Genomic DNA, 24,990 nt, shown 5'->3' on the forward strand with positions numbered 1-24,990 from the left:
CTTCCGAGCAGTCGCACAGTGAATATCACCTTGTCAATAGCCAAATAATAAATGAGATTACTCCCGGTGGTTATGTCCACATCTAGATTGTTCCAGTGGTCAGGAACTCTTACTTGTTTGCTTTAGCTTTTAGTTCTTGGTCATATCTCCAAATATAAAAGAACTGAAAAACTCCTGCTGCCCCCACAAAGAAATTAACAGCAAACAGACTCCAGCTTTTTAGAACAATTAACAAGTGAGTCTCCTGACCACATAAACCCTGTAGCCGTCAACATAGCAGATTGAGTTGTGCTGAGTTTCTCTGCAGGTCTGGCCATGTCAGCCAATCCAGCACACACCACCCCCATTTCATAATTGGAGCTCAGAAAAAGACTGGGACCTGCCAGGTGGTTGTACAACGGCCTCAATTTCTCCGCCAGCAAGAGCTTCACTTTATCAAGGATCCGGTGGTAGGCGGCCCGAAGGGCCCAGGTGCCAGCAGCTCATACCTCTGTGGAAGAGTGGTCGTGGAGGCCGAGTGGGATAGTGGCTGCCTGCTCCCCTCTGCGTGACAACGAAGGGCACTCATCACTTTCTCTTGCCATAGTGCCTCACGTCTTCCTCTCCCCTCACGGTGTACACTTTAAATTCATCCACAGTTTACCTTCAGGTGATACTGTACTGCTCCACAGTACGGTACAGGCGTACTGTGTTATTGTGCTGCACAGAGACTGCTTTTTTTTTTTTTTTTTTTTTTTGTACAAATTGAAGGTTTGTGGCAACCTGCGTTGAGCAAGGTTTTTTATTGGTGCAGTTTTTCCAACAGCGTTTACTCCCTTTGTGTCTCTGTGTCACAGTTGGGTAATTCTCAGTATTTCAAACATTTTCATTATTATTATATTTGTTACGGTGATGTGTGATCATTGGTCTTTGATGTTACTATTATAATTGTTTTGGGGTGCCACAAACTGTGCCCATTAGGACGGTGAGCTTTTTTTTTTTTTTTAAGACGGTGAACTTAATTTATAAATGTTGTGTATGTTCTGACTGCTCTGTGGACTGTGAGTCCACCCCCACCCCCACCCCTTTGGGCCTCCCTGTCCCCTGAGACACAACAATATGGACATTAGGCCAATTAATAACCCTGTAATGGCCTCTAAGTGCTCAAGTGAAAGGAAGAGTCACACATATCTCACTTGAAATCAAAAGCTAGAAATGATTAAGCTTGGCGAGGAAGGGATGTCTAAAGCCAAGACAGGCCGAAAGGTAGGCCTCTTGTGCCAAAAGTCCACGTTGCAAATGCCAAGGAAAGGTTCTCGAAGGAAGTTAAGAGCGCTACTCCAGCGAACACATGAGTGATAAGAAAGCACAACGGCCTCATTGCTGACGGGGAGAAAATTTTGGTGGTCTGGATAGGAGATCAAAGCAGCCCCAGTATTCCCTTAAGCCAAAGCCTCATCCAGAGCAAGGCCCTGACTCTCTTCAAGTCCACGAAGGCTGAGGGAGGTGAGGAAGCCGCAGAAGAAAAGTCTGCAGCTAGCAGAGGTGGGTTCATGAGGTTTAAGGAAACACGGAAGTGCCAGGTGAAGCAGCACGCGCTGGTGGAGAAGCTGCAGCAGGTTCGGCAGAAGGTCCAGCTAGGATCGCTCGGGAAGGCGGCTGCTAAACAGACGCTCCGTGGAGACGCGGCAGCCTTATGTGGGGAGAAGAGGTCGTCTGGGACTGTCCTAGCTAGAGAGGAGAAGCCAGCGCCTGGCTTCAGACGTTCAAGGGACAGGCTGACTTCCCTGTTAGGGGCTACTGCGGCTGGTGACTTGAAGCTGAAGCCGGAAAATTCTTAGGGCCCTTAAGAATTATGCTACCTCGGGGCGCCTGGGTGGCTCAGATGGTTAAGCGTCTGCCTTCGGCTCAGGTCATGATCCCAGAGTCCTGGGATCGAGTCCCGCATCGGGCTCCCTGCCAGGAAGGGAGCCTGCTTCTCCCTCTGCCTCTGCCTCTCTCTCATGAATAAATAAATAAAACATTTAAAAAAAAAAAAAAAAGAATTATGCTACCTCTCCTCTGCCCGTGCTCTGCAGACGGAACGGCGCGGCCTGGACGACAGCATACCTGTTTACAACACGGTTTACCAAATACCTGAAGCCCACTGTGGAGACCTACTGCTCAGAAAAAAAGATTCCTTTCGAAATATTAGTGCTCGTCGACATCGTACCTGGTCACCCAAGAGCTCTGATGACGTCCGGCGAGATTAGTGTTGTTTTCATGCCTGCTAATGCAACGTCCATTCTGCAGCCCACGGAGCAAGGAGTAATTTTGACTTTGAAGTCTTACATTTAAGAGACACGCTTCGCAAGGCTGTATTATTTAAGAGACACACCATAGATGGTGATTCCTGTGCTCGATCTGGGTAAATTGAGAATCTTCTGGAAAGGATTCACCATTCCAGACGCCATTAAGAAAATGTTCCCATGGTTCAATGTCAATACTAACAGGAGTTTGGGAGAAGTGGGTGCCAGCCCTCGTGGAGGACGTTGAGGGGTTCAAGACTCAGTGGAGGAAGTCACTGCAGATGTGGCGGAAACAGCCAGAGAGCTAGAAGTGGAGCCTGGAGAGGTGAGCGAACCGCTGCCCTCTCAGGATAACACTTGAACGGATGAGGAGGTGCTTCTATGGAGGAGCAGAGAAGGGGATTTCTTGAGATGGTGTCTACTCCCGGTGACGATGCTCTGAAAACTGTTGAAATACGGCAAGGATTTAGGATATTGCATAACCTTAGTTGATAGGTTGGCAGGGTTTGAGAGGACTGACTCCAGTTTTGAGAGAAGTTCTACTGTGGGTAAAATGCTATCAGACAACAGCACATGCTACAGAGAAATCATTTGGGAAAGGAAGAGTCAATCAGTGCAACAAATTTGTTCTCATTTTAAGAAACTGCCACAGACAGCCCAACCTTCAGCAGCCCCGACGTGATCAGTCAGCGGCCGGCAGCATCGAGGTAAGACCCTCCACCAGCAAAAGGATCACAGCTTGCGGAGAGCTCAGATGATGGGTAGCATTTTTTAATAGATACAGTATTTTATAATATTTATGGTAATTTAAAAATGAAGTGTTTTTAAATTAAGATATGTACATAATTTTTTTAGACATAATGCTGTTGCACACTTAATATGCTACAGTATAGTGTACTGGGAAACCAAAAAATTCATTTGACTGGCTTTACTGGCAGTGGTCTGGGGCTGAACCCACAGTCTCTCTAAGGTATGCATAAATGCCTTACACAGTAAATTCCCAGTTCCTCATGCTATTGATGTTATTTATTTTGCTTTTACATATGCTGTAAATACACAGTACATTGCTATTTTTGCTTTTGAAAGTCATCTTTTAGTGCAATTCTTAAAAAAAGAGAAAAGACTGATTTTATTTTACTTGAATTACATTTTTAGGGCTCTTCATTTCTTTTCGTAGATCCAAGTTTCCGTCTTATTCAAATTCTTACTGCCTAAAATACCTTCTTTAACATTTTTTGTAGGTTAAGTCTCCTGGCAATGAATTTCTTCAGTATTTATTTCTGAGAAAGTTTTTCTCCATTATTTTTAGAAAGATATCTTTGTTGGGTATAGGATTTTGACTTAACAGGTGGTGGTGGTTGTTTTTCCCCTTCAGTACTTAAAAAAATCACTCCACTGTCTTCTGGTTTTCATGGTTTTTTTGTTGTTGTTGTTGTTGTTTGTTTTGGTGGGGTTTTTTTTTGTTTTTTTTTTTCCCCCCAAGAAGCCTGGTGTAATTCTTGTTTTTGTTCTTCTGTAGGTAATGTCTCTTTTATCTCTGGCTGCCTTAAAGATTTTCTCTTTTTTTGCTTTTAGCAGTTGAAAGTGATATCATGAGGCAGATTTGTTTTGTTTTCGTTCTTTATCCTAATTGATATTCTCTGTGGTTTGGTGTCTCATTAATTTTGGAACATTCTCAACCATTTCTTCTGCTCTGTTAACCTCTTTGTAGGATTTCGATTACATATATGTGAGAATGTTTCATATTGTTTCACACTTCTTGGTTGGTCCCCACCCTCTTTTCTTTTTGTGTTTTACTTCAGGTGACTTGACCTATCTTCAAGTTCACTGATTCTGTAGTGCTCATTTCTCTGCTGAAATTACCCCTCTGATCTAGCATGTTGTCCACCTTTTCTGTTAATAGTCTTTAACGTATTTAAATTCCCTGTTAGATAGCTCCAACACTTGCTTCATATCTGAGTCTTGTTTTGATGATTGCTCTCTTCGGAGTGTGGTTTGTTTTTTGCTTTTTGTATGGTTATACAAAATTATAATTATTTTTCAAAGCCAGACATATTGTATAGGACAGTAGAAACTAAAGTAAATCACTTCTACACCTGGAAATGGGCACAGTTTTCTTCCTACTAGGCCTCTAGTGCTGTAGTTGATGTTACTCTTGTTAGCAGTTGGCTGCCCGGTTATTGTCCGTGCACCACAGCCTGCAAGCTTCTATAGCGAGGTCTACTAGAGGGTGGTTTGCTACAACTCTGTAATTCTTTTTTTCCCTTAAGATTATATTTATTTATTTGAGAGAGCGAGAGCAGGAGAGAGGGAAAGAGAGAAAGTGAGCACACAGAGGGAGAGGGAGCGGGAGAAGCAGACTCCCCGCTGAGCAGGGAGCCCGACACGGGGCTTGATCCCGGGACCCTGAGATCACGACCTGGGTCGAGGCAGACGCTTCACAGACTGAGCTGCCCAGGCGCCCCTGTAATTCTAAGTTTTAAGTCTTCCCTATTTGTGTTGCTTCACAGTGTATGTATATTTGCACACCCTTACTCCTCTCCTGTCCCTCCTAGTTCTAGTCTTCAGTTAACTTTTTTTTTAACTTTTTTTTTTTTAAGATCTTATTTATTTATTTGACAGAGAGAGAGAGAGAGATCACAAGTAGGCAGAGAGGCAGGCAGAGGGAGAGGGAGAAGCAGGCTCCCCGCTGAGCACAGAGCCGGACATGGGGCTTGATCCCAGGACCCTAGGATCACGACCTGAGCCGAAGGCAGCCGCTAAACAGACTGAGCCACCCAGGCGCCCCTTCAATTAACTTTTATTTGAAGCTTTTTCATTTGGACATGTATGGCAACCCTGAGTCTTGGGGTATGGCCCACTGAGTTCTCCTGTCCCTTCCTTGGCTGAGGTTGTGGGCTCATCATGTGATCCTGCCCCTTCTCCAGGAGTTGTGTCGCCGGAGCCCTTCCCTGTGTAGACTGGGGCTTTTGTTCCTTAGTGGGTGGAGGGGAAGGACCTGGGGGGGGGGGGGGTTCTCGCCCCACCCACAGGGCTGTTGCTCCCTAATTCAGTTACTGTCCATGCTCTTTCGAGCTCTTGCAGAGCCTTTCAGTGCTCACCCACTGGGCTTTGTAGAGACGTTGCAAAGAGATGTAGACTTCCCAATTCCTGTGATCCCAGGAATTGTCCTGGCAGCTTGCGCTGCTTCACAATATGTCATCTGTTCTCAACAGACTCACCTTGCCAGTGTCTGATTGCATCTGCCTCAGGTGAGTGTGTGTGCACTTTCATTGCAGGCATTTAGTTTTTGGACCAGTTTGCTCTGTGACCTCCGTTCCCTGATAGGTTCAGAAAAAGTCATGGACTTGAAATTAGTTGGTTTTCATTGTGAGTGTGGGAGCGGTGTTCCCCTCCCACTCCCCCAGCTCTCTCCATCCTTGAGGAACAGAAGTTTTATTAAGTTTGATGAAGTCCAGTTTATCAATTTTTATCGTTAGTGCTTTTTAGGGTCCTAAGAAATCTCTTGTCTACCCCAAGGTTGAAATCTTTTGTCTACTCCAAGGTTGGGAATATTTTTTTTCTTTGTTTTCTTATTAAAGATTAGCTTTTTTTTTTTTTTAAAGATTTTATTTTTAAGTGATCTCTAATACCAGCATGGGCTCAAACTTACAACCCCAAGATCAAGAGTCGCATGCTCCACCATCTGAGCCCGCCAGCACCCCTATAATTTTACCTTTTATGTATAGGTTTGTTATCCATTTCATATTAATTTTTACAGTGGTGTTAGGTAAGGTTTGAGGTGTTCTCCTCATATGGATTTCCAGTTGTATCGTTTCTTGAGAAGCCTTTTCTTTCCCAACTGAATTGCCTTGTTCCTTTGTCAAACATTTGTTTCTTTTTCCAGAACTTTTTATTGTTAAATACTATAAAAGTGCATAAAATAATTGTATAGCTTTGCAAATTTCTTATTTGACCCCTAGTATGAGCATCATTCAGATAAAGAAATAGAACATTTTGGGGACTCTGAAAGCCCACTAAAGGTTGTATTTTGGTTACAGTTCCCTTTCTTTCCCTTTGCAGGTAACCCCTAAGCATACATTTCTAAACACTGTAGTTTTGCCTGTTTTTGAATGATATATAAACGGAATTATACTACATACAGTCTTTGGTATATGGCTTTTTTCATGCAATAATATTTTTAAGATTTGTTTTGAATTGAGCTACAGTTTGATTGACCATTTTAATTGCTGAGTAGTGTTCCACTATATGAATAGACTTCAGTGTACTTATCCATTCTGTAGTCGATGGGTACCCGGGCTATTTCAAGTTTGGAGCTGGTATGAATAATCTTGTACATGTATCTTGGTGCATACAAAACTTAGTATCAGGAAGGATATGTGTTTTCGGGGCGCCTGGGTGGCTCAGTACATTAAGCGTCTGCCTTCGGCTCAGGTCACAATCCCAGGGTCCTGGGCTTGAGCCCCGCATCGGGCTCCCTGCCCAGTGGGGAGTTTGCTTCTCCCTCTCCCTCTGCAATCTCTTGCTCATTCTCTCTCTCTCTCTCTCAAATAAATAAAGAATAAAAGAAAATCTTTTAAAAATATGTATGTGTGTGTTTTCAGTCTTAATATAGTGCATGTTCCCCAGGATGGTTGTTCTATTTCCACTCCACCAGCAGTGCCTGAGTGTTCCCATTGTTCCATGTTTTTGCCTCAATTGTCACAATTTCTTATTTTAGCTACTCTGCTTGTTATTTTACTGTGATTTAATTTACATTCCTTGTTTACACGTGAACTTATCTTTTCATGTGTTAATTGACCATTTGGCTATCCTTTTTTGTGTGAAAAGCCTGTTCAAGTCTTTTTCTCATTTATTTTCTATTGAGTTTTATACCTTTTCTTATTTTTCTTGCTTTCTCTCTTTTTTTAAAAAAATATTTATCAGAGAGCTATACTTTTTTTTTTTTTTTTTTTGAAGATTTTATTTATTTGTCAGAGTGAGCACGCGCACGCACAAGCAGGGGGAGCGGCAGGGAGAGGGAGAAGCAGACTCCATGCCGAGCGTGGAGCCCGATGCAGGTCTGAATCCCAGGACCCTGGGATCACGACCTGAGCCAAAGGCAGATGCTTAACTGACTGAGCCCCGCAGGTGCCCCCACCTTGCCTGGGATTGAATCCTTGCTCTGATAGTTACTAGCTTGGACAAGTTTCTTAAACTCAACACCTTGATTTTCTCTTCAGTGAAGTGAGGATGGTAATGCACAAACAATATAGGGCTGTTGGGGTGATTAGGAGCTGCTATACATATTTAGGAAATTAGCATATTGCCTCTACTGCAGATAGTTTGTCTAAGTTGGTATTTAAAAAAAAAAAACTTTGTACTTTATAGAAATTTTAAATTTCTGTGTTAGAAGACTTTGGGGTTTAAAACAATTAAACATTGATATGTAGAGCTATTGTCAGCTGTAGTCAAATTCTGATTTTCTAGCTGTTCTTTTTCCTATCTGTAAATTATTCCTTGTGGCTTCATTTTCCTTCTACTGCCCAGGGTTGGATATTTTATTCTTTATTAGCATTCACAGAAGATGGGAAAAGGGAGAAGTAGTGACTCTCCAGCCCAGTGCTGCTCAACAGAAATGGAATGTAAGCCACATATGTAATTGTAAAATTTTCAGTAACCATATTATAAAAATAAAAAGAAATACGTATAATCAGTTTTACCTCATGTCTTTTACTTAGCCCTAAGTAGCCTGCCACAATATTATGTCAGCATGGAATCAATATAAAGATTATTACTGAAATATTTACATTCCTTTTTTCATACTAAGTCTTTGAAATCTGGTGTGAATTTTATGGTTGGGCTCATCTCAGCTTGGACTTGCTGTATTTCAGGTGCACAGTAGCCACATTTGGACAGTGACTACCAAACGATGTGCAGCTCTGTCTTTTGTTGGTTTGGGGATTAACTTAAAGCCATCTAACATTGCATTTGACTTTGCTCTTTTTTAAAAAAATTTTTTTTTTTTTTTTTAAAGATTTTATTTATTGAGACAGAGAGAATGAGAGAGAGGGAGCACATGAGAGGGGGGAGGGTCAGAGGGAGAAGCAGGCTCCCTGCCAAGCAGGGAGCCCGATGCGGGACTCGATCCAGGGACTCCAGGATCATGACCTGAGCCGAAGGCAGTCGCTTAACCAACTGAGCCACCCAGGCACCCTTAAAAAAATTTTTTATTGAGGTATGACATACAACATTATATTAGTTTCAGGGGTACAATATCATGAATGATTCAATATTTGTATATATTGCAAAATGATCACTGCAGTAAGTCTAGCATCTCTCATTATACATAGTTAACAGAATTTTTTGGAGCAGTTTCAGGTTCACAGAAATACTGAGCAGTAAGTACAGGGAGTTCCATGTGCCCATCCGCTGTGCTCACAGATGCACGTGCTCCCACACTGTCAGCGTCCCCCACCAGGGTGGCACATTTGTTACAGCTGGTGAACCTACACTGACACATCGTCACCCAGAGTCCATAGTTTCCATTGGGGTCACTCTTGGTATTGTACATTTTATGGATTTGGACAAATGTATAATGACAGGTATCCATTATTAGGCTATAAGCAGAGTAGTTTCACTGCCCTAAAAATCCTCTGTGCTCCATCTTTCCATCCCTTCCTCCCCCAGACCCCGTTAACAACTGATCTTTTTGCTGTCTCTGTGACTTTGCCTTTTCCGGAATGTCCTGTAGATGGAATCATACAGTATGTAGCATTTTCAGATTGGTTTCTTTCTCTTAGTAATGTGCATTTAAAGTTCCTCCATGTCTTCTCCTGACTTGATAGCTCGTTTCTTTTTAGTACTGAATAATATTCCATTGTCTGGATAGATCATAGTTTATCCATTCACCTTCTGAAGGATATCTTGGTTAGTTCCAAGTTTTGGAAATTTTGAATTAAGATGCTATAAACATTCATATGCACGTTCTTGTGTGGATCAAAGTTTTCAGCTCCTCTGGGTAAATACCAAGGAGCATGATTGCTGGATCGTATGGTAAGAGTATGTTTAGTTTTGTAAGAAACTGCCAAACTATCTTCCAAAGTGGCTGCACCATTCTGTCTTCCCATGAGCCGTGGATGAGAGTTTCTTTTGCTTCACATCCTCGCCAGCATGGCCATTCTGATAGGTGTGATGTGGTATTTTGTTTTCATCAGTGTTGTTTCTGTTTTTTGTTTTTTTTAACTTGCTACATAGCTCACATTTGTGGCTTGTGTTATATTTCTCTTAGAAAGAGCTGGGGTGGATAGCTCTGAAGGAGTTGAAAAGGAAGGAAAAGAGGCTTGTTAGTAGGTAGAGGTGGAAGTGTGATCCCAAGGAGGGTGCTTTGTTTCTTCAGCCTAGTAGTAACAGTGTGCTTATATCCTCATGGAAATGATGCAGGAAAGAAGGAAAGATTGATGATCCGAAGAATGGAGGGGAGAATCCATAGAACAAAGTCCTCAAGCAGATGGCGGGGCCTGGTGCATGAGCAGAGGTTTCACCTAGGCGAGGAGGCGTGTGATGGGTAAGCATGCCAAAGGGCTCAGCTTCAGGTAGATGGCATGGAGCCTGTGGAAACGTACTACCCGTGGGTTTTCAAACACTTGATTAGGCCTTTGTGCCACCGTCAGCAGGATGTGTGTATACCCATCTTCCTTCGTTCTACAGCCACTGAGTGTTGTTGTCTTTAAATGTTTGCAAAGTTTTAGCAGGAAGTCTCTGCTCTTCCCCTTGTTGTGAGACCCACAGAGACCAGAGCTTTGACAGGCACCTGCTCATCTGGCCAGGTGCCCTGTTGATGCACACGTACTCGGTGTGTCCTGCCTTCTGCTGCCACCCACCTGCGCACGTCATTCACTTGTAAGTCTCTCCTCTGCTTCCCCTCAGCTTAATCTCTGCATCTCCGCTCCCTTTCCTCTCCAGCTCCTGCCAGGAGGCACCCCTCCCTGTTCTTTTAAACTCTTAGCCCTTTGATGAAAGTTTCTGTGCCTCCTTATTCTGTCTCATCTCCCTGCCTTGTGAATTTCTTGGACCATAAAAATTTTAGTAACAGTCCTGGAGACCGACTCAGTGTTATCAAAGTCTGTATTATGGGAAGTTGAGGATTCTGTAAAAAGCAAGAAAGTACTTCTGTGGCTATTATTTTAGGTCACTGGCTAGTCTCTGGTTTGGCTGTCCTGGGGCCAAGTGCCTCCTTGTAGCCAGGTGAGTGGTGGTGATGGTGATGGGAGTGGGGTGGACGGTGCGGAATGCCCCTGGCCTGGCTGCCTGGGTTAGCAAAGCCATATTAATGATGGGCTTGCCAAGTGTGTGAGTGGCTGGCTACCCTTGGAATCACCTCAGGTCACTCAATTTTCAAATGTTGCCTATTCCACTTAGGGTTTCTGATTCAAAGCCTTTCCCAGCTTCTGTTCTATTTATGTGTCCCCTCCCCCCCAGTGATTTCTGGGTATTGCTGTAAAGACCATTAGCACCCTATACAAAATGACTGGTTACTGGGACTTTCAGATTTTAAAGGGGATGCAAACTGTAGCCGGAGAAGTTGGTAGTATTTTGATACCAACTTGTCATTTGAACACAGTAGATTATTTGTATTTTAAAGATTGGTGAAGAGGAATGTAAGAAATACGTATTTCCAGAGCTGTAAGTCTTTTTTTAACTGTGTGATTTGCTGCTATTAATAAATTCAAGTTATTTTTCTCTTTTGCCATATGGAGCTTAAATGCAGAGACCTGAAGTATTTTGTAAATATTTGCATGTGTGAATGGCTGTGCTGCCGGATGACGGAGCAGTGGTGCTGAATCGGCACCGGCATCCTGGCTGGCTCTGAGGCTGGCTGGGATGTGTCTTTTCTTCCAGATAAGTAGGGTCAAAACAGTTACATTGTTGACTTCATCTGTATAGAAAAACCATATTAATAACAGGTACATACATAAAACCATTTTATGTAACTATAGTTCTGGCAGACAGCCAATATCACTGTGCCTTCCTTAATGCACAGAGCCACCCCATTTATTTCTGTAGAACCACTGGTCGTGCACAGGCAGGTCAATTCAGGAGGTTAACTTGCAGGTATAAGAAAAAATGGTTGGGGCACCTGGGTGGCTCAGTCGGTTAAGCGTCCAACTCTTGCTTGATTTCAGCTCAGGCCGTGATCTCAGAATTGTGAGATCGAGCTCCTCGTCAGGCTCCACACTCAGCCAGGAGTGTGCTGGAGATTCTCTCTCTCCCTCTCCCCCTCTCCCCCGCTCACACATGCGCACTCGCTCTGTCTCTCTCTCAAATAAATAAATAAATACATCTTTTTTAAAAAAATAGTTGCAGGTTTTTTAGGCTTCCTCTGTTTTTTTTTGTTTTGTTTTTTTTTTTAAACTTTTTTTTTTTTTTTTAAGATTTTATTTATTTATTTGACAGAGAAAGAGAGAGAGTGATCGCGAGACCAGGAACACAAGCAGGGGGAGTGGGAGAGGGAGAAGCAGACTCCCCACGGAGCAGGGAGCCCGATGCAGGGCTCGATCCCAGGACCCTGGGACCATGACCTGAGCCGAAGGGAGACGCTTAACGACTGAGCCACCCAGGCGCCCCTGTTTTTTTTTTTTTAAAATATGTAAACTGAAAGTAAATGCTAAAGAAAACTCAATTCCACATTACCTATAAAAAGGATGCTATAATAATGTAATAATATGGAATCATATATAATTAATGTTTATTGAGTTTTTAGGAAGCACCTTTGAAATCTATAAATTGCTAAATATTTATTCTGTGATTATATAAATTATGTTACAAAACATTAAATACTTAAGGTAATTTTATACCTAACTTATGATTCTGTTACCAGTTTTTCAGTAACTAATTGGAAGAGAGCGTAAGTATTAATGTTAGTAATTATTTCCCAAGCAGTACCTCTTGCTTAAAGAACTTGCACGTGCTTTGGGAAAGCTGAGTTCAGGAAGGAAGCAGAAAAGATTGTAGATATTTTAGTGACCACACAGGCAGTCATCCCTGGACTTCAGCACAGGTAGCTGATAAAAGATCATGTGTAAAAAAAAAAAAAAAAAAAAAAAAGATCATGTGTAAAAGAAGGAAGGAAATTTGTGATTGAATTAGGTAATACAAAATGTGAATTACTGATTTGAACTAGTCATTTCATTTCCTTAACTGAACATTTGTTGGATGCCTTCTGTATGCTGGGTGCTTTGTGGCACTTAAGAATTGTTGAGTGTCATCTGCAGGAGACTCATTTTAGACCCAAAGAACACGTCCAGATTTAAAGGGAGGGGGTGGAAAACCATTTACCATGCTAATGGACATCAAAAGAAAGCTGGATTGGCAATCCTCATACCAGACGAATTAGATTTTAAACCAAAGGCTATAATAAGAGATGAGGAAGGACACTATATCATACTTAAAGGGTCTATCCAACAAGAAAATCTAACAATTTTAAATATCTATGCCCCTAACATGGGAGCAGGCAATTATATAAGCCAATTCATAACAAAATCAAAGAAACACATCGACAGTAATACAATAATAGTTGGGGACTTAACACCCCCCTCACCGCAATGGACAGATCATCTAAGCAAAAGATCAACAAGGAAATAAAGGCTTCAAATGACACACTGGGTCAGATGGATTTCACAGATATATTCAGAACATTCCATCCCAAAGCAACAGAATACACATTCTTCTCTAGTGCACATGCAACATTCTCCAGAATAGATCACATCCTGGGTCACAAATCAGGTCTCCACCTGTACAGAAATACTGGGATCATTCCCTGCATATTTTCGGACCATGGTGTTTTGAAACTAGAACTCAAATCACAAGAGGAAAGTTGGAAAGAACTCAGATACATGGAGGCTAAAGAGCATCCTACTAAAGAATGGGTCAACCAGGAAATTAAAGAAGAATTAAAAAAATTCATGGAAACAAATGAAAATGAGAACACAAATGTTCAAAATCTTTGGGATGCAGCAAAAGCGGTCCTAAGAGGAAAGTATATAGCATTATACAAGCCTTTCTCAAGAAACGAGAAAGGTCTCAAATACACAACCTAACCCTACACCTAAAGGAGCTGGATAAAGAACAGCAAATAAAGCCTAAACCCAGCAGGAGCAGAGAAATAATAAAGATCAGAGCAGAAATCAATGAAATAGAAACCAAAATAACAGTAGAACAGATCAACGAAACTAGGAGCTGATTTTTTGAAATAATTAATAAGATCAATAAACCCCTGGCCAGACTTTCAAAAAGAAAAATGACCCAAATAAATAAAATCATGAATGAAAGAGGAGAGATCACAACCAACACCAAAGAAATACAAACAATTGTAAGAACATATTATGAGCAACTATATGCCAGCAAATTAGACAATCTGGAAGAAATGGATGCATTCCTAGAGACGTATAAACTACCAAAACTGAACCAGGAAGAAATAGAAAACCTGAACAGACCTGTAACCAGCAAGGAAATTGAAGCAGTCATCAAAAATCTCCCAACAAACAAGAGCCCAGGGTCAGATGGTTTCCCAGGGGACTTCTACCAAACATTTAAAGAAGAATTAATACCTATTCTTCTGAAACTGTTCCAAAAAAGAGAAATGGAAGGAAAACTCCCAAACTCATTTTAAGAGGCCAGCATTACCTTGATCCCAAAACCAGACAAAGACGCCATCACAAAGGAGAATTACAGACCATTATCCCTGATGAACATGGATGCAAAAATTCTCACCAAAATACTAGCCAGTAGGTACATTAAAAAGATTCACCACGACCAAGTGGGATTTATTCCTGGGCTGCAAGGTTGGTTCAACATCCACAAATCAATCAGTGTGATACAATACATTAATAAAAGAAAGAACAAGAACCATATGATCCTCTCAATAGATGCAGAAAAAGCATTTGACAAAGTACAGCATCCTTTCTTGATCGAAACTCTTCACAGTGTAGGGATAGAGAATACATACCTCAATATCATAAAAGCCATCTATGAAAAACCCACAGCAAATATCATTCTCAGTGGGGAAAAACTGAGACCTTTTCCCTTAAGGTCAGGAACATGGCAGGGATGCCCACTATCACCACTGCTATTCAACATAGTATTAGAAGTCCTAGCCACGGCAATCAGACAACAAAAAGAAATAAAAAGCATCCGAATCGGCAAAGAAGAAGTCAAACTCTCACTCTTTGCAGATGATATACTTTATGTGGAAAACCCAAAAGACTCCACCCCAAAACTGCTAGAACTCACACAGAAATTCAGTAAAGTGCAGGATATAAAACCAGTGCACAGAAATCAGTGGCATTTCTATACACCAACAACAAGACAGAAGAAAGAGAAATTAAGGAGTCGATCCCATTTACAGTTGTACCCAAAACCATAAGATACCTAGGAATAAATCTAAGCAGAGAGGCAAAGAATCTGTACTCGAAAATTATAGAATACTCATGAAAGAAATTGAGGAAGATACAAAGAAATGGAAAAACGTTCCATACTCATGGATTGGAAGAACAAATATTATGAAAATGTCTATGCTACCTAGAGCAATCTACACATCTAATGCATCCCTATCAAAATACCATCCACTTTTTTCAAAGAAATGGAACAAATAATCCTAAAATTTGTATGGAACCAGAAAAGACCCCGAATAGCCAGAGGAATGTTGAAAAAGAAAAGCATAGCTGGTGGCATCACAATTCCGGACTTCAGGCTCTGTTACAAAGCTGTCATCATCAAGACAGTATGGTACTGGCACAAAAACAGACACATAGATCAATGGAACAGAATAGAGAGCCCAGAAATGGACCCTCAACTCTATGGTCAACTAATCTTTGACAAAGCAGGCAAGAATGTCCAATGGAAAAAAGACAGTCTCTCAACAAATGGTGTTGGGAAAATTGAATAGTCGCGTACAAAAGAATGAAACTGGACCATTTCCTTACATCATACACAAAAACAGACTCAAAATGGATGAAAGAACTAAATGTGAGACAGGAATCCATCAAAATCATAGAGGAGAACACAGGCAGCAATCTCTTCGACCTCAGCCGCAGCAACTTCTTGCTAGACATGTCTCCAAAGGCAAGGGAAACAAAGGCAAAAACAAACTACTGGGACTTCATTAAGATAAACAGCTTTTGCACAGCAAAGGAAAGAGTCAACAAAACCAAAAGACAACCAACAGCATGGGAGAAGATATTTATAAATGACATATCAGATAAAGGGCTAGTATCCAAAATCTATAAAGAACTTACCGAACTCAACACCCATAGAACAAATAATCCAATCAAGAATGGGGCAGAAGACATGAACAGACATTTCTCCGAAGAAGACATCCAAATGGCCAACAGACACATGAAAAAGTGCTCAATATCACTCGGCATCAGGGAAATACAAATCAAAACCACAATGAGATACTACCTCACACCAGTCAGAATGGCTAAAATTAACAAGTCGGGAAACGACAGATGTTGGCAGGGATGTGGAGAAAGGGGAACCCTCCTACACTGTTGGTGGGAATGCAAGCTGGTGCAGCCACTCTGGAAAACAGTATGGAGGTTCCTCAAAAAGTTGAAAATAGAGCTACCCTACGACTCAGCAATTGCACTACTGGGTATTTACCCCAAAGATACAAATGTAGTGATCTGAAGGGGCACGTGCACCCCAGTGTTTATAGCAGCAGTGTCCACAATAGCCAAACTATGGAAAGAGCCAAGATGTCCATCGACAGATGAATGGATAAAGAAGATGTGGTGTATATATACAATGGAATATTACACCAAAAATTTGAAATCTTACCATTTGCTACAACGTGGATGGAACTAGAGGGTATTATGCTGAGCGAAATAAGTCAATCAGAGAAAGACAATTATCATATGATCTCACTGACATGTGGAATTTAAGAAACAAGGCAGAGGATCATAGGGGAGGGGAGGAAAAAAATGAAACAAGACGTTATCAGAGAGGGAGACAAACCATAAGAGACTCTTAATCTCAGGAAACAAGTGTTGCTGGAGGGGAGGAGGGAGAAGGGTGGGGGGAGGGGGTGGCCGGGTGACGGGACATTGGGAAGGGTATGTGTTATGGTGAGCGCTGTGTATTGTGTAAGACTGATGAATCACAGACCTGTACCCCCGAAACAAATAGTACATTATATGTTAATTAAAAAAATGTACACTGTGACACTAAAGCAACAACTCCAAATGGAAAAGTATAGCTCACAGTCCAACAAAAGGTAAAATAGAATTATAAAAAATACTCAGTTTTTTTGTTTTGTTTTGTTTTTTTAGATTTTATTTATTTATTTGACAGCGAGAGAGAGAACACAAGCAGGGGGAGCAGCAGAGGGAGAGGGAGAAGCAGGCCTCCTGCTGAGCAGGGAGCCCGATGCGGGACTCGATCCCAGGATCCTGGGATCACGACCCGAGCCGAAGGCAGACGCTTAACGACTGAGCCACCCAGGCGCCCCAAAAATACTCAGTTTTTAAAAAGTGGAAAAAGAGGAAGAGGAACAAAAACAAATGGGTCACTAGAAAAATAAAGAATTAGATGGTAAATTTAATAAACTTAACCATATCACATAATTGTATTTAATGTCAATGGTCTAAACATGTCAATTTTAAAAGATTGTGAGATTGGAAAAAAATCAGGACACAGCTATATGCTTTCTGCTATAACGTGCTTTAAACATGAAAGTGCAAATAGGCTAAAAATAAAGTGATAGGGAAAGATATGCCTTGCTTACGTAAGTGAGAAGAAAGTTGGAGTGGCTATGTAGGTATCAGAAACACGGGACCAGAGGAAAGAATACTGGCAGGGGTAAAGAGGGTAATTTCATCCTGATACAGGGGTCAGTTGATCAAGAGGACATAACAGTCCTAAGTGTCTTTGCACCTAATAACAAAGCTCCGAAATATGTGGACAAAAAACTGATAGAACTTCAAGGAAAAATAGACAAATAAAAATTATGGTTGGAGATTTTAAGACCTCTCAGTAATTGATAGAACAAGTAAACAGAAAATCACTGAGGTCATAGAAGACGGATGACGTTGTTACCCAGCCTGGCCTGACAGGTGTTTATGGAGCACTGCCCTGCATAGTAGCGTGCTGACACATTCTTTTAAGTAAATGTCGAACATTTACCAAAACAGACCATATTCTGAGCCCTGAAAAGTCTTGATTAAGAATTAAAATTGTACAGGTGGCGCCTGGGTGGCTCAGTCGTTAAGCGTCTGCCTTCGGCTCAGGTCATGATCCCGGAGTCCTGGGATCGAGCCCCGCATCGGGCTCCCTGCTCTGCGGGAAGCCTGCTTCTCCCTCTCCCACTCCCCCTGCTTGTGTTCTCTCTCTCGCTGTGTATCTCTCTCTGTCAAATAAATAAACAAAATCTTAAAAAAAAAAAAAAAAAAAAGAATTAAAATTGTACAAAGCAGCTTCCCTGACTACTGCAATTACATTAGGAATCCCTAGCAGAAAACCATACACATGAGGAAACCATACCACATGTTAAATGCTCATGAACCAAGGAAGAAATCAAGAGGGTGATTAGAAAGTATTTTGGACCTAATGAGAATGAAAACATAGCATATCAATGTTTGCAGAGCGCTGCCAATGCACTGCTTGTAGAGAGACTTAGAGCAGTAACCACCTCTTTATGTAGGCGGAAGTGCTGAATGACTTGGGCTTCCACCACAAGAAAGTAGAAAATCAAAGAGCCAGTTGTACCCAAAGTAACCCCAAAAAACTAAATAATACCATAAAAGCAAAAATCAACAAAACAAACATTTTTTAAATATGGAAAATCCATAAAACCAAAAGCTGATTTTTTTTTTTTTTAAGTAGTCTCCACGCCCAGTGTGGAGCCAGCACGGGGCTTGAACTCACAGCCCTGAGATCAAGAGCTGGACGCTTAGCCGACTGAGCCACCCGGGTGCCCCTAAAAGCTCTTTTAAGATTAATAAAATTGGGGGGCGCCTGGGTGGCTCAGTTGGTTAAGCGACTGCCTTCGGCTCAGGTCATGATCCTGGAGTCCCGGGATCGAGTCCCGCATCGGGCTCCCTGCTCGGCGGGGGGTCTGCTTCTCCCTCTGACCCTCCCCCTCTCATGCTCTCTCTCTCTCATTCTCTCTCTCAAATAAATAAATAATCTTTAAAAAAAAAAAGATTAATAAAATTGATAAACCTTAAGCCAGGCCAAAGATCTGAATAAATACTGCTTAAGACTGAAAAGATACTTAACATAATAAATCCTTAGGGAAAACCACAGTGAGGCAAGCACCACACAGTCATTACAATGGCTACAATCAAAATGGCTCACCACATTGATGAGGATATGGATTAATTGGAACTCTCCAACACTGCTTTTTGGGAGAAATTTGGCAATTTCTTAGAAGTTAGACATGTACCTACCATATGACTCAGTTATTTTATTCCTTGATATTTATGCAAGAAAAACAAAAGCATGTGTCCACCCCAAGATTCTTACATGAGTGTTCGTAGCTGCTACTATTTGTAATAGCCAGAAACCGGAAATAACTCAAATGTGTCTGAATGGGAGGATGGATAAACAAGTTGTGGCTTACCCACATAATGGAATACTCTCAGTAGTAAAAAGAAACCAACTCCTGATACATACCTGGGGATCATCTCCAAATAATGATACTTGACGAAAGAAGCCAGACAAAAGAGTATGTTGTGTGATATAACTTACAATTCTTTTATTATTATTATTATTTTATTTATTTGAGAGAGAGAGCACGAACAGGGGGAGAGTGAGAAGGAGAAGCAGACTGCCCACTGAGCAGGGAGCTGGACATGGGCTCAATCCCAGGACCCTGGGATCATGACCTGAGCCAAAGGAAGACGATTAACCAACTGGGCCACCCAGGTGCCCCAACTTACATACAGTTCTAGAAGTTGCATAGTAATAGATAGACAGAACTCAGTCCGGTGGTCACCTGTGAATGGGGGTAGGAAGAGAGCGGGGTGAGGAGGAAGGGGGTACAGGGGCACAAGGAAACTTGGGGGGTAATGGTAATGTTCATTTTCTTGATTACTGTGGTTTCACAGGTGTGTATATGTAAGGACCATTCAGATTGCATTCTTCAGATATCTTCAGCTTACTGTACCTGGTTATACTTCAGTACAGCTGCAAATGCTTTTAAAAGAATCAGTGGAGTTTATATTTGTACCTCCCATTTAATCACAGGTAGTTAGGAGAGTAACCATGCGGTGAGGCACGAGTATTTGGTTAGTTTGAGTTTTAGTCAGGTGTTGTAGTATGCACACATGCGTATCTTGTAGTAATCTGTTACTTGCTTCATCTCAGGCGTGAGTAGTAGAGGTTGCTGCCCTTGAGAAGACTAGCTTCATACGGGCACATTGGTCAAGCGTTGAAAAGTTTTGACTTTGGTTCAGGATGTTGCCTACCCTCTCTCTATGGATCATCTGGTCTGGCTTCGTGGCTTTACATACCAAATGCACCGGTGATCCCGAATTCTGTATCCCACTGGAGCCTGTTCCCTGAGTGTCTTACTTGTGCAGAACAAGCCCAGCACATTGCTTGGTTGTTTAACACAAACTTCGTATGTACAACATCTAAAGCAAACCCTTGGTTCTTGCCACTGCTCCAGCCTCTCTGGCTGTGTTTGGCACCCCTGTTGGTGGCCTGCCCACTGCCCGGGCAGTCGGACCTGTCCTCATCACATCCTTGGGTCCATTGGCAGGAGAATCCTGTGGCTCTGCCTTCAGCACTCCTGAGTCTGACCACTCTGTTCCTCCATGGCTCCTGCCAGTGTCTGGACCTGCCTGGAACAGCGTTACCTCTGCCAGACTTCATTTTTGACACAGTAAAGTTTCTTTTTAAGATGCCAGCTGGCTCATACCTGCCCTTCTGAGAAACCTTCAGTCTCTTCCCCTGGCTCACAGCCCGGGTGAGCAGCCCCCGCCTGCCCCCTTGCTCGGGCGGTGCCCCCCAGCCTTCATCTTGCCCTCCAGCATGCGCACGTCCACACTTGGTGCCTCTGCTTGCAGCTCCGTTTGTTTCTGTTAGGCCTTAGCTTTTGGGCCTCAGCTTTGCCTCACCCCTGTTAAAATGACGTCCTCTTTGTGGCTCTGCTCTGTACCCTTGCTGACTTGATTTTCTTCGTGGACTACTTACTGCCATTGGATGGCAGGTGCTTATGTCTGAGTTTGCCTGTCTGATGTCTCTCTGGAGCCAGCAGGCCCTTTGGGCTATTCGCAGTTGCTTCTGTGATCTAACCTGTCAGGATGCCTGGCACAGCGTGTATTTCAAATGTTTACGGCAGAGGGCTTCCTCCTCTCAGGGCTCTTCCCTGCACTCCGTCCAGGGAAGACTTGTTTTCTGCCTTTTCTCCTCCGCTTGTCCCCAACATCTGCTTCCTTAGCAGTCTTGTCAGCTCTCTCTGATCTCCCGCCCCATCTCATCTCTTCCCCACATACAGCCTCATGGCCCTGGTAGCACTTCCCCCTTCCCCTCTGGCCTCCTGCCCCAGGGCCTTTCTACCTGCTCTCAGGAATATCCCTCTCCCGGGTACCTCTGCGGGTACCTGTGTGGCTTCTACCAGTCCCAGACATCAGGTGTCTCCTCGAGGAAGTTCTCACTGGCTATCCTAAATGGGAAGGCACTGTCCCCAACCTCAGACACTCCTGCCTGCTCTATGTTTTTTTCCTTCTCAGTGATCACTGTCTAATGTTTGGTATTTTTTCCTTGTCTTATTAGTCTTTGTCTTTGACGGGGATATTAGTTCCCTGTGGGCAGGGAACTTTGTTTTAGTTATTGCTGTGTCCCCAGTGCCTGGACGAGTGCCTTGGCACATGGTGGCTCTCAATAAATACTGGACAGACGGGCTGACCGGTAGGCCGTTGGACAGATGATCTGGAGCTGAACTGGTTACCCTCAGGTCAGCTCTGACTCTTCTAATCTCTGGCTTGGAGACTTTGTAACCTTGAAGCCCAGCAGCTCCTTCTCTGAAAGATCTGAAGGCTGTGGCTGTTCTATTGATGATGGGGTGTGTGTTTGTTTTTCTAGGCCTAGGGACAAGAGATGGTTTTACATAGGGTTAAATCAGTGTGATTTTGGAAATTGTCTAATTTCTACATCTTGGATCTGTTGGGACAGAGAAAGACCTCTCCTCTCACGGTATTCGTGGTTTGAGGAGTAGTCTGGAGCTTTCTAGAATATCACTCACTGGGATATAGTACTCGCTTCCCTCACCTCACAGCCCAGACATTCAAATGGCTGCTGAGCTGGGTTTGGTTAAATCCATGGAAGCTGCAGATGTGACAGGTGTAAGCAGTTTTGGTCACTGGATTATAAAAGCAGGTAAGAATATATGTGCAAGTCATACTGGTGCTGTTACTCTTCTAGTTACTCATTTGTTCGTTTATTCATTCAGCCCCACTCCCCCACCCCGTGTAAGCACCTGACCACCTGCCAGCCATCCTGGGCCTTAGAGATGGAGCCTGGGGCCTCTTGGGGGTGCTCCCTCAGCTGTGGGCCCGTTGTGGAAGGGCACACTTGTAGTCCAGCTCACGAGCACAGCCAGAGACCGACGTGAGCCTTGGTGCAGGAGAAGAGGGAGAGAGCCGGGGGCCAAGGGGAGAGCGGGGCTGCTGGCTGGGCAGGACGGGGTAAGGTATTGGAGGAGCCTCTGAGTGGAACTGGAGACTTTGTAAAATACTTTGAGGTTCCAGCCTGAATAACCTTGGCATGGGTCCTGGTCCACCTTTGCACCCGACGTGTACCATGGCTGGGGACAGCAGCAGAGGCCTGGGGGATTTCTGTCACCTTGATCCCACATGTGCTCTGGCTTGGAACCTTGGCAGAGTTGTGCCCGCCTCTGGAAGGCCATGCCTGGCTTCCCTGCTCACCTGCCGCCCAGGTGAACCTCTCTTGAACCTCTCTTCAGGATTCGCAGGACGGTTCCTCTGTGCAGATGACCCATCTTGGGCTCACATGGATTTGGATTAAAGTTTTGGCCCCTGCTTGCTAACTTGTGACTCCAGGCCTGTTTTAAATCTGTGGAACTTGTTTGTGTGTTTTTAAGGCTAATTTTCCTTTTCCAGTAGGGTGATTGATGATCTTTTGAAGAGAATCTAGGGTAATGATCTTGCCTCTTACCTATTTGAAAAAGCAGACCTTGAAATTGGGTAGCTGGAGATGAACTGAGCAGAACTGATGCTGAGCTGGAAGGGAGACAGGGTCTTGGATGTGTGGTGCCACCAGACTCCTGATGTTTATCTTGCTTCTCAAACTGGAACACCACCTCTGACGTGGTTGGGATCTGTACACACACACACTTAAGCCAGAATAACTGCCTTGGGTGTGAGCCCTGGTGTGCACACACCTCTGGAATAACGGCTTTAAACTCTGCCGATAGTCAAGAGTCCTGGTGTCCTCCGTGTGAAAACTGAGATGGACACTTCTCAGCGTGTACGGGGAGTAATACAAATATCTGGACGAAGGGGCTAATTGGACAGTTTTCTCTTACTAAGATATTCTTTATGGTCCTTCTCTTTATTCAAAGTATTATGAGTTTCTAGTTTACTAGATACCGTTTTATTTAACAAATTCCCTATTTGATGCTTATGTAAACATACATGTACATTGTAATTTTAAAACTATATTTTTAAATGATCTTGGCTTTGTGGATCATGTTTTGAAAATAGAATTTTTTTTTTCTATTCCAGACTCCTTTTAATTTTGGCATGAATCATAGAACACCACCCTACCCCGCTGGGGATTATTGTCTTCTGTGCAGAAGTGAGCGGAAAGACTCTTCGTTCTTAGAGGGTGGAATTAAGACTGCGAGCAAATTGGCCCTCTCCATGGCTCCCAAGGGCAACAGCGTGCTGCACCTGCCACTGTGGGTGTGCCCGGACTGCCGGCGGACTGTGGAAAAGGAGGAGAGGCACAGCGGCCTCGACCAGCCATCGGTGAGTGCCCAGCACAGAGCACGTGGGCTTGTCGGCTTTCTTACCCTGTGGATTACAGAGCTAAATGGACAGTGAAATAATTAATTTGGGTTAGCTTTCTGGAAGGAAACCGCTCTTGCACCATCTTCTGGTCCCTTGCTCCACGCTCTGGGGTCTTCCTCTTGGTATTCTGTCCACACCTACAGGAGGTAGTGGGGACCTGCCCTCCTTGGTCTCACAACTTGGTAAGCAAGCTTAGGGGGCCCAAAGGATGTCTTTTGGCTTTTTTTAGTCTGGCCTCAAGATTTCTTTGGCAATGCAGTTTGCTGGAAAGCTCAGAGGCTCTTAGAGTGTTTGGTCCTGGCCAGTTCCATGTGCTGGTATCTCACCTGAAATTTTTTCCCAGAAGCACTTCCCAAGTCTGGGTTTCCCTACCCTGTTTTTTCTTGATTTCTTGCCTCAGCTGAATGGAGGCATTCTTAAGGTCTTCAGGCTTACATGGGAAGGCCATAGCCTTAGTCTGCTCTTTGACCCAGATGTGTGTTAGTGGCTGTGGGCCTGAAAGGGCTTGTGAGTCTGCTCTTTAGGTTCTAGAAGGACTTGGCTTTTGCAAGCACATGAGGCCCCACATTATAGGGCTTTTCTGTTCCTTTTATTTCTGCCTGTGAGCAGCTGTTTTCTGAGCTCTTGTCTTCTAATGCCTCACTGCGCGCAGCCGCCCGCAGCAGCGTCCGTCGCCAGCACGTCTCTTGTGCCCTGGGAGCGCTGTCCGGGTCAGGTGTGCCGCCCTGCTGAATCAGCGTCTCCTTCCTCTCCGGTCTCCCCGGCCTCCCTCCCGCGGGCTGCTACGCTGGAGACTTGTGTTCTAGGGGTTCCTTAAAGCCGGTGCCCAAATCATGTGCCGCGGTCTGCACTGGGATTTGAACAGCTAAACCTTGAGATTGCGTCGTTTATTGGGATACAAATGGATTTCTCACCCCACCTCCTCTCGTGTGCCCCCTTCTCCTGTGTATTCACCTCAGCACTGCACATTCAACTTCTTCATTTTGCTTGTCTCCTCCCCTGGAATAGACACTCCCAAGGGAAGCTGTTGTGTATTTTCTCACCAGAAACAGTGCCGTGCCTGGCCTAGCTTAGGAAACCCAGTACTTGAGTTAATGAATGAATGAACATGGAAGTGAATAAACGTGGAGCCCCTCAGTAGAATTAAGAAGATGGCATGGTCAGTCTGAAGTGTTTCACCCTCAGATCTTCTTGCTTTTATCATTTGATTGTTTTGCTTTGTTTCCTTTCCGTGGCCTCTGAAAGGGTGTGATCTTTGCCCCGCTTTCACGGAAGGTGGCTGCGCGGCGCTGGCGCTCTGGTTCCCCGCCCCAGCTTCCCGGCTTGTCCTCCCCGTGCGGCCCGGATCCTCCGTTGCAGCCCGACCTGCCTGTACGAGAGGGGCCGCCGTTGTTAAGCCTGGCTTTGGAGGCAAGTAGAAATAGGCACGATTTCTTAGGCAGAAGTTGTCCTTCTGCCGTGGTGGCCTCATCCCGACTCCCCGCTTGTCCTGGATAACTCCTTGTCAGACTTGGCTTTCTCTCATCAAAGAAGTCACGCCGGGCGCTGCAGACGAGATGTTCGCCTGTGTTTGTAGACTTAGACCTTCTGCTACTTCTGTAAAGTTGGTGTCTTTGTTCAAGCTGGCTAAAATTGTTGGCCTTTTTTAAAAAAATGCGATATAATTTACATCTCGTAAAATTCTTTTAAAGTGTATATATAGTTCA

At 43.6% G+C, this 24,990-nt stretch overlaps 1 protein-coding gene and 1 pseudogene across 6 annotated transcripts in view; one reads left to right on the forward strand and one right to left on the reverse strand.

Moving 5' to 3' along the window:
• FAM193A (family with sequence similarity 193 member A) overlaps positions 1–24,990 on the forward strand; it is a 164,220-nt gene that overhangs the window by 37,904 nt on the left and 101,326 nt on the right. For 5 of the 6 annotated variants that reach the window (XM_078068308.1, XM_078068309.1, XM_078068310.1 and 2 more), the window contains exon 2: positions 22,997–23,242. In XM_078068308.1, coding sequence (XP_077924434.1) covers positions 23,015–23,242 — 228 coding nt within the window. In that variant the 5' untranslated portion in view covers positions 22,997–23,014. Of the gene's footprint in view, positions 1–9,677; positions 9,814–22,996; positions 23,243–24,990 lie in introns of those variants that run through there. The other variant, XM_078068312.1, reaches the window with a different exon arrangement.
• Positions 78–482, reverse strand: LOC118544533 (mitochondrial pyruvate carrier 2 pseudogene; annotated as a pseudogene).

This window comes from Halichoerus grypus, chromosome 3, assembly GCF_964656455.1.
Source record: "Halichoerus grypus chromosome 3, mHalGry1.hap1.1, whole genome shotgun sequence".
NCBI lineage: Eukaryota > Metazoa > Chordata > Mammalia > Carnivora > Phocidae > Halichoerus > Halichoerus grypus.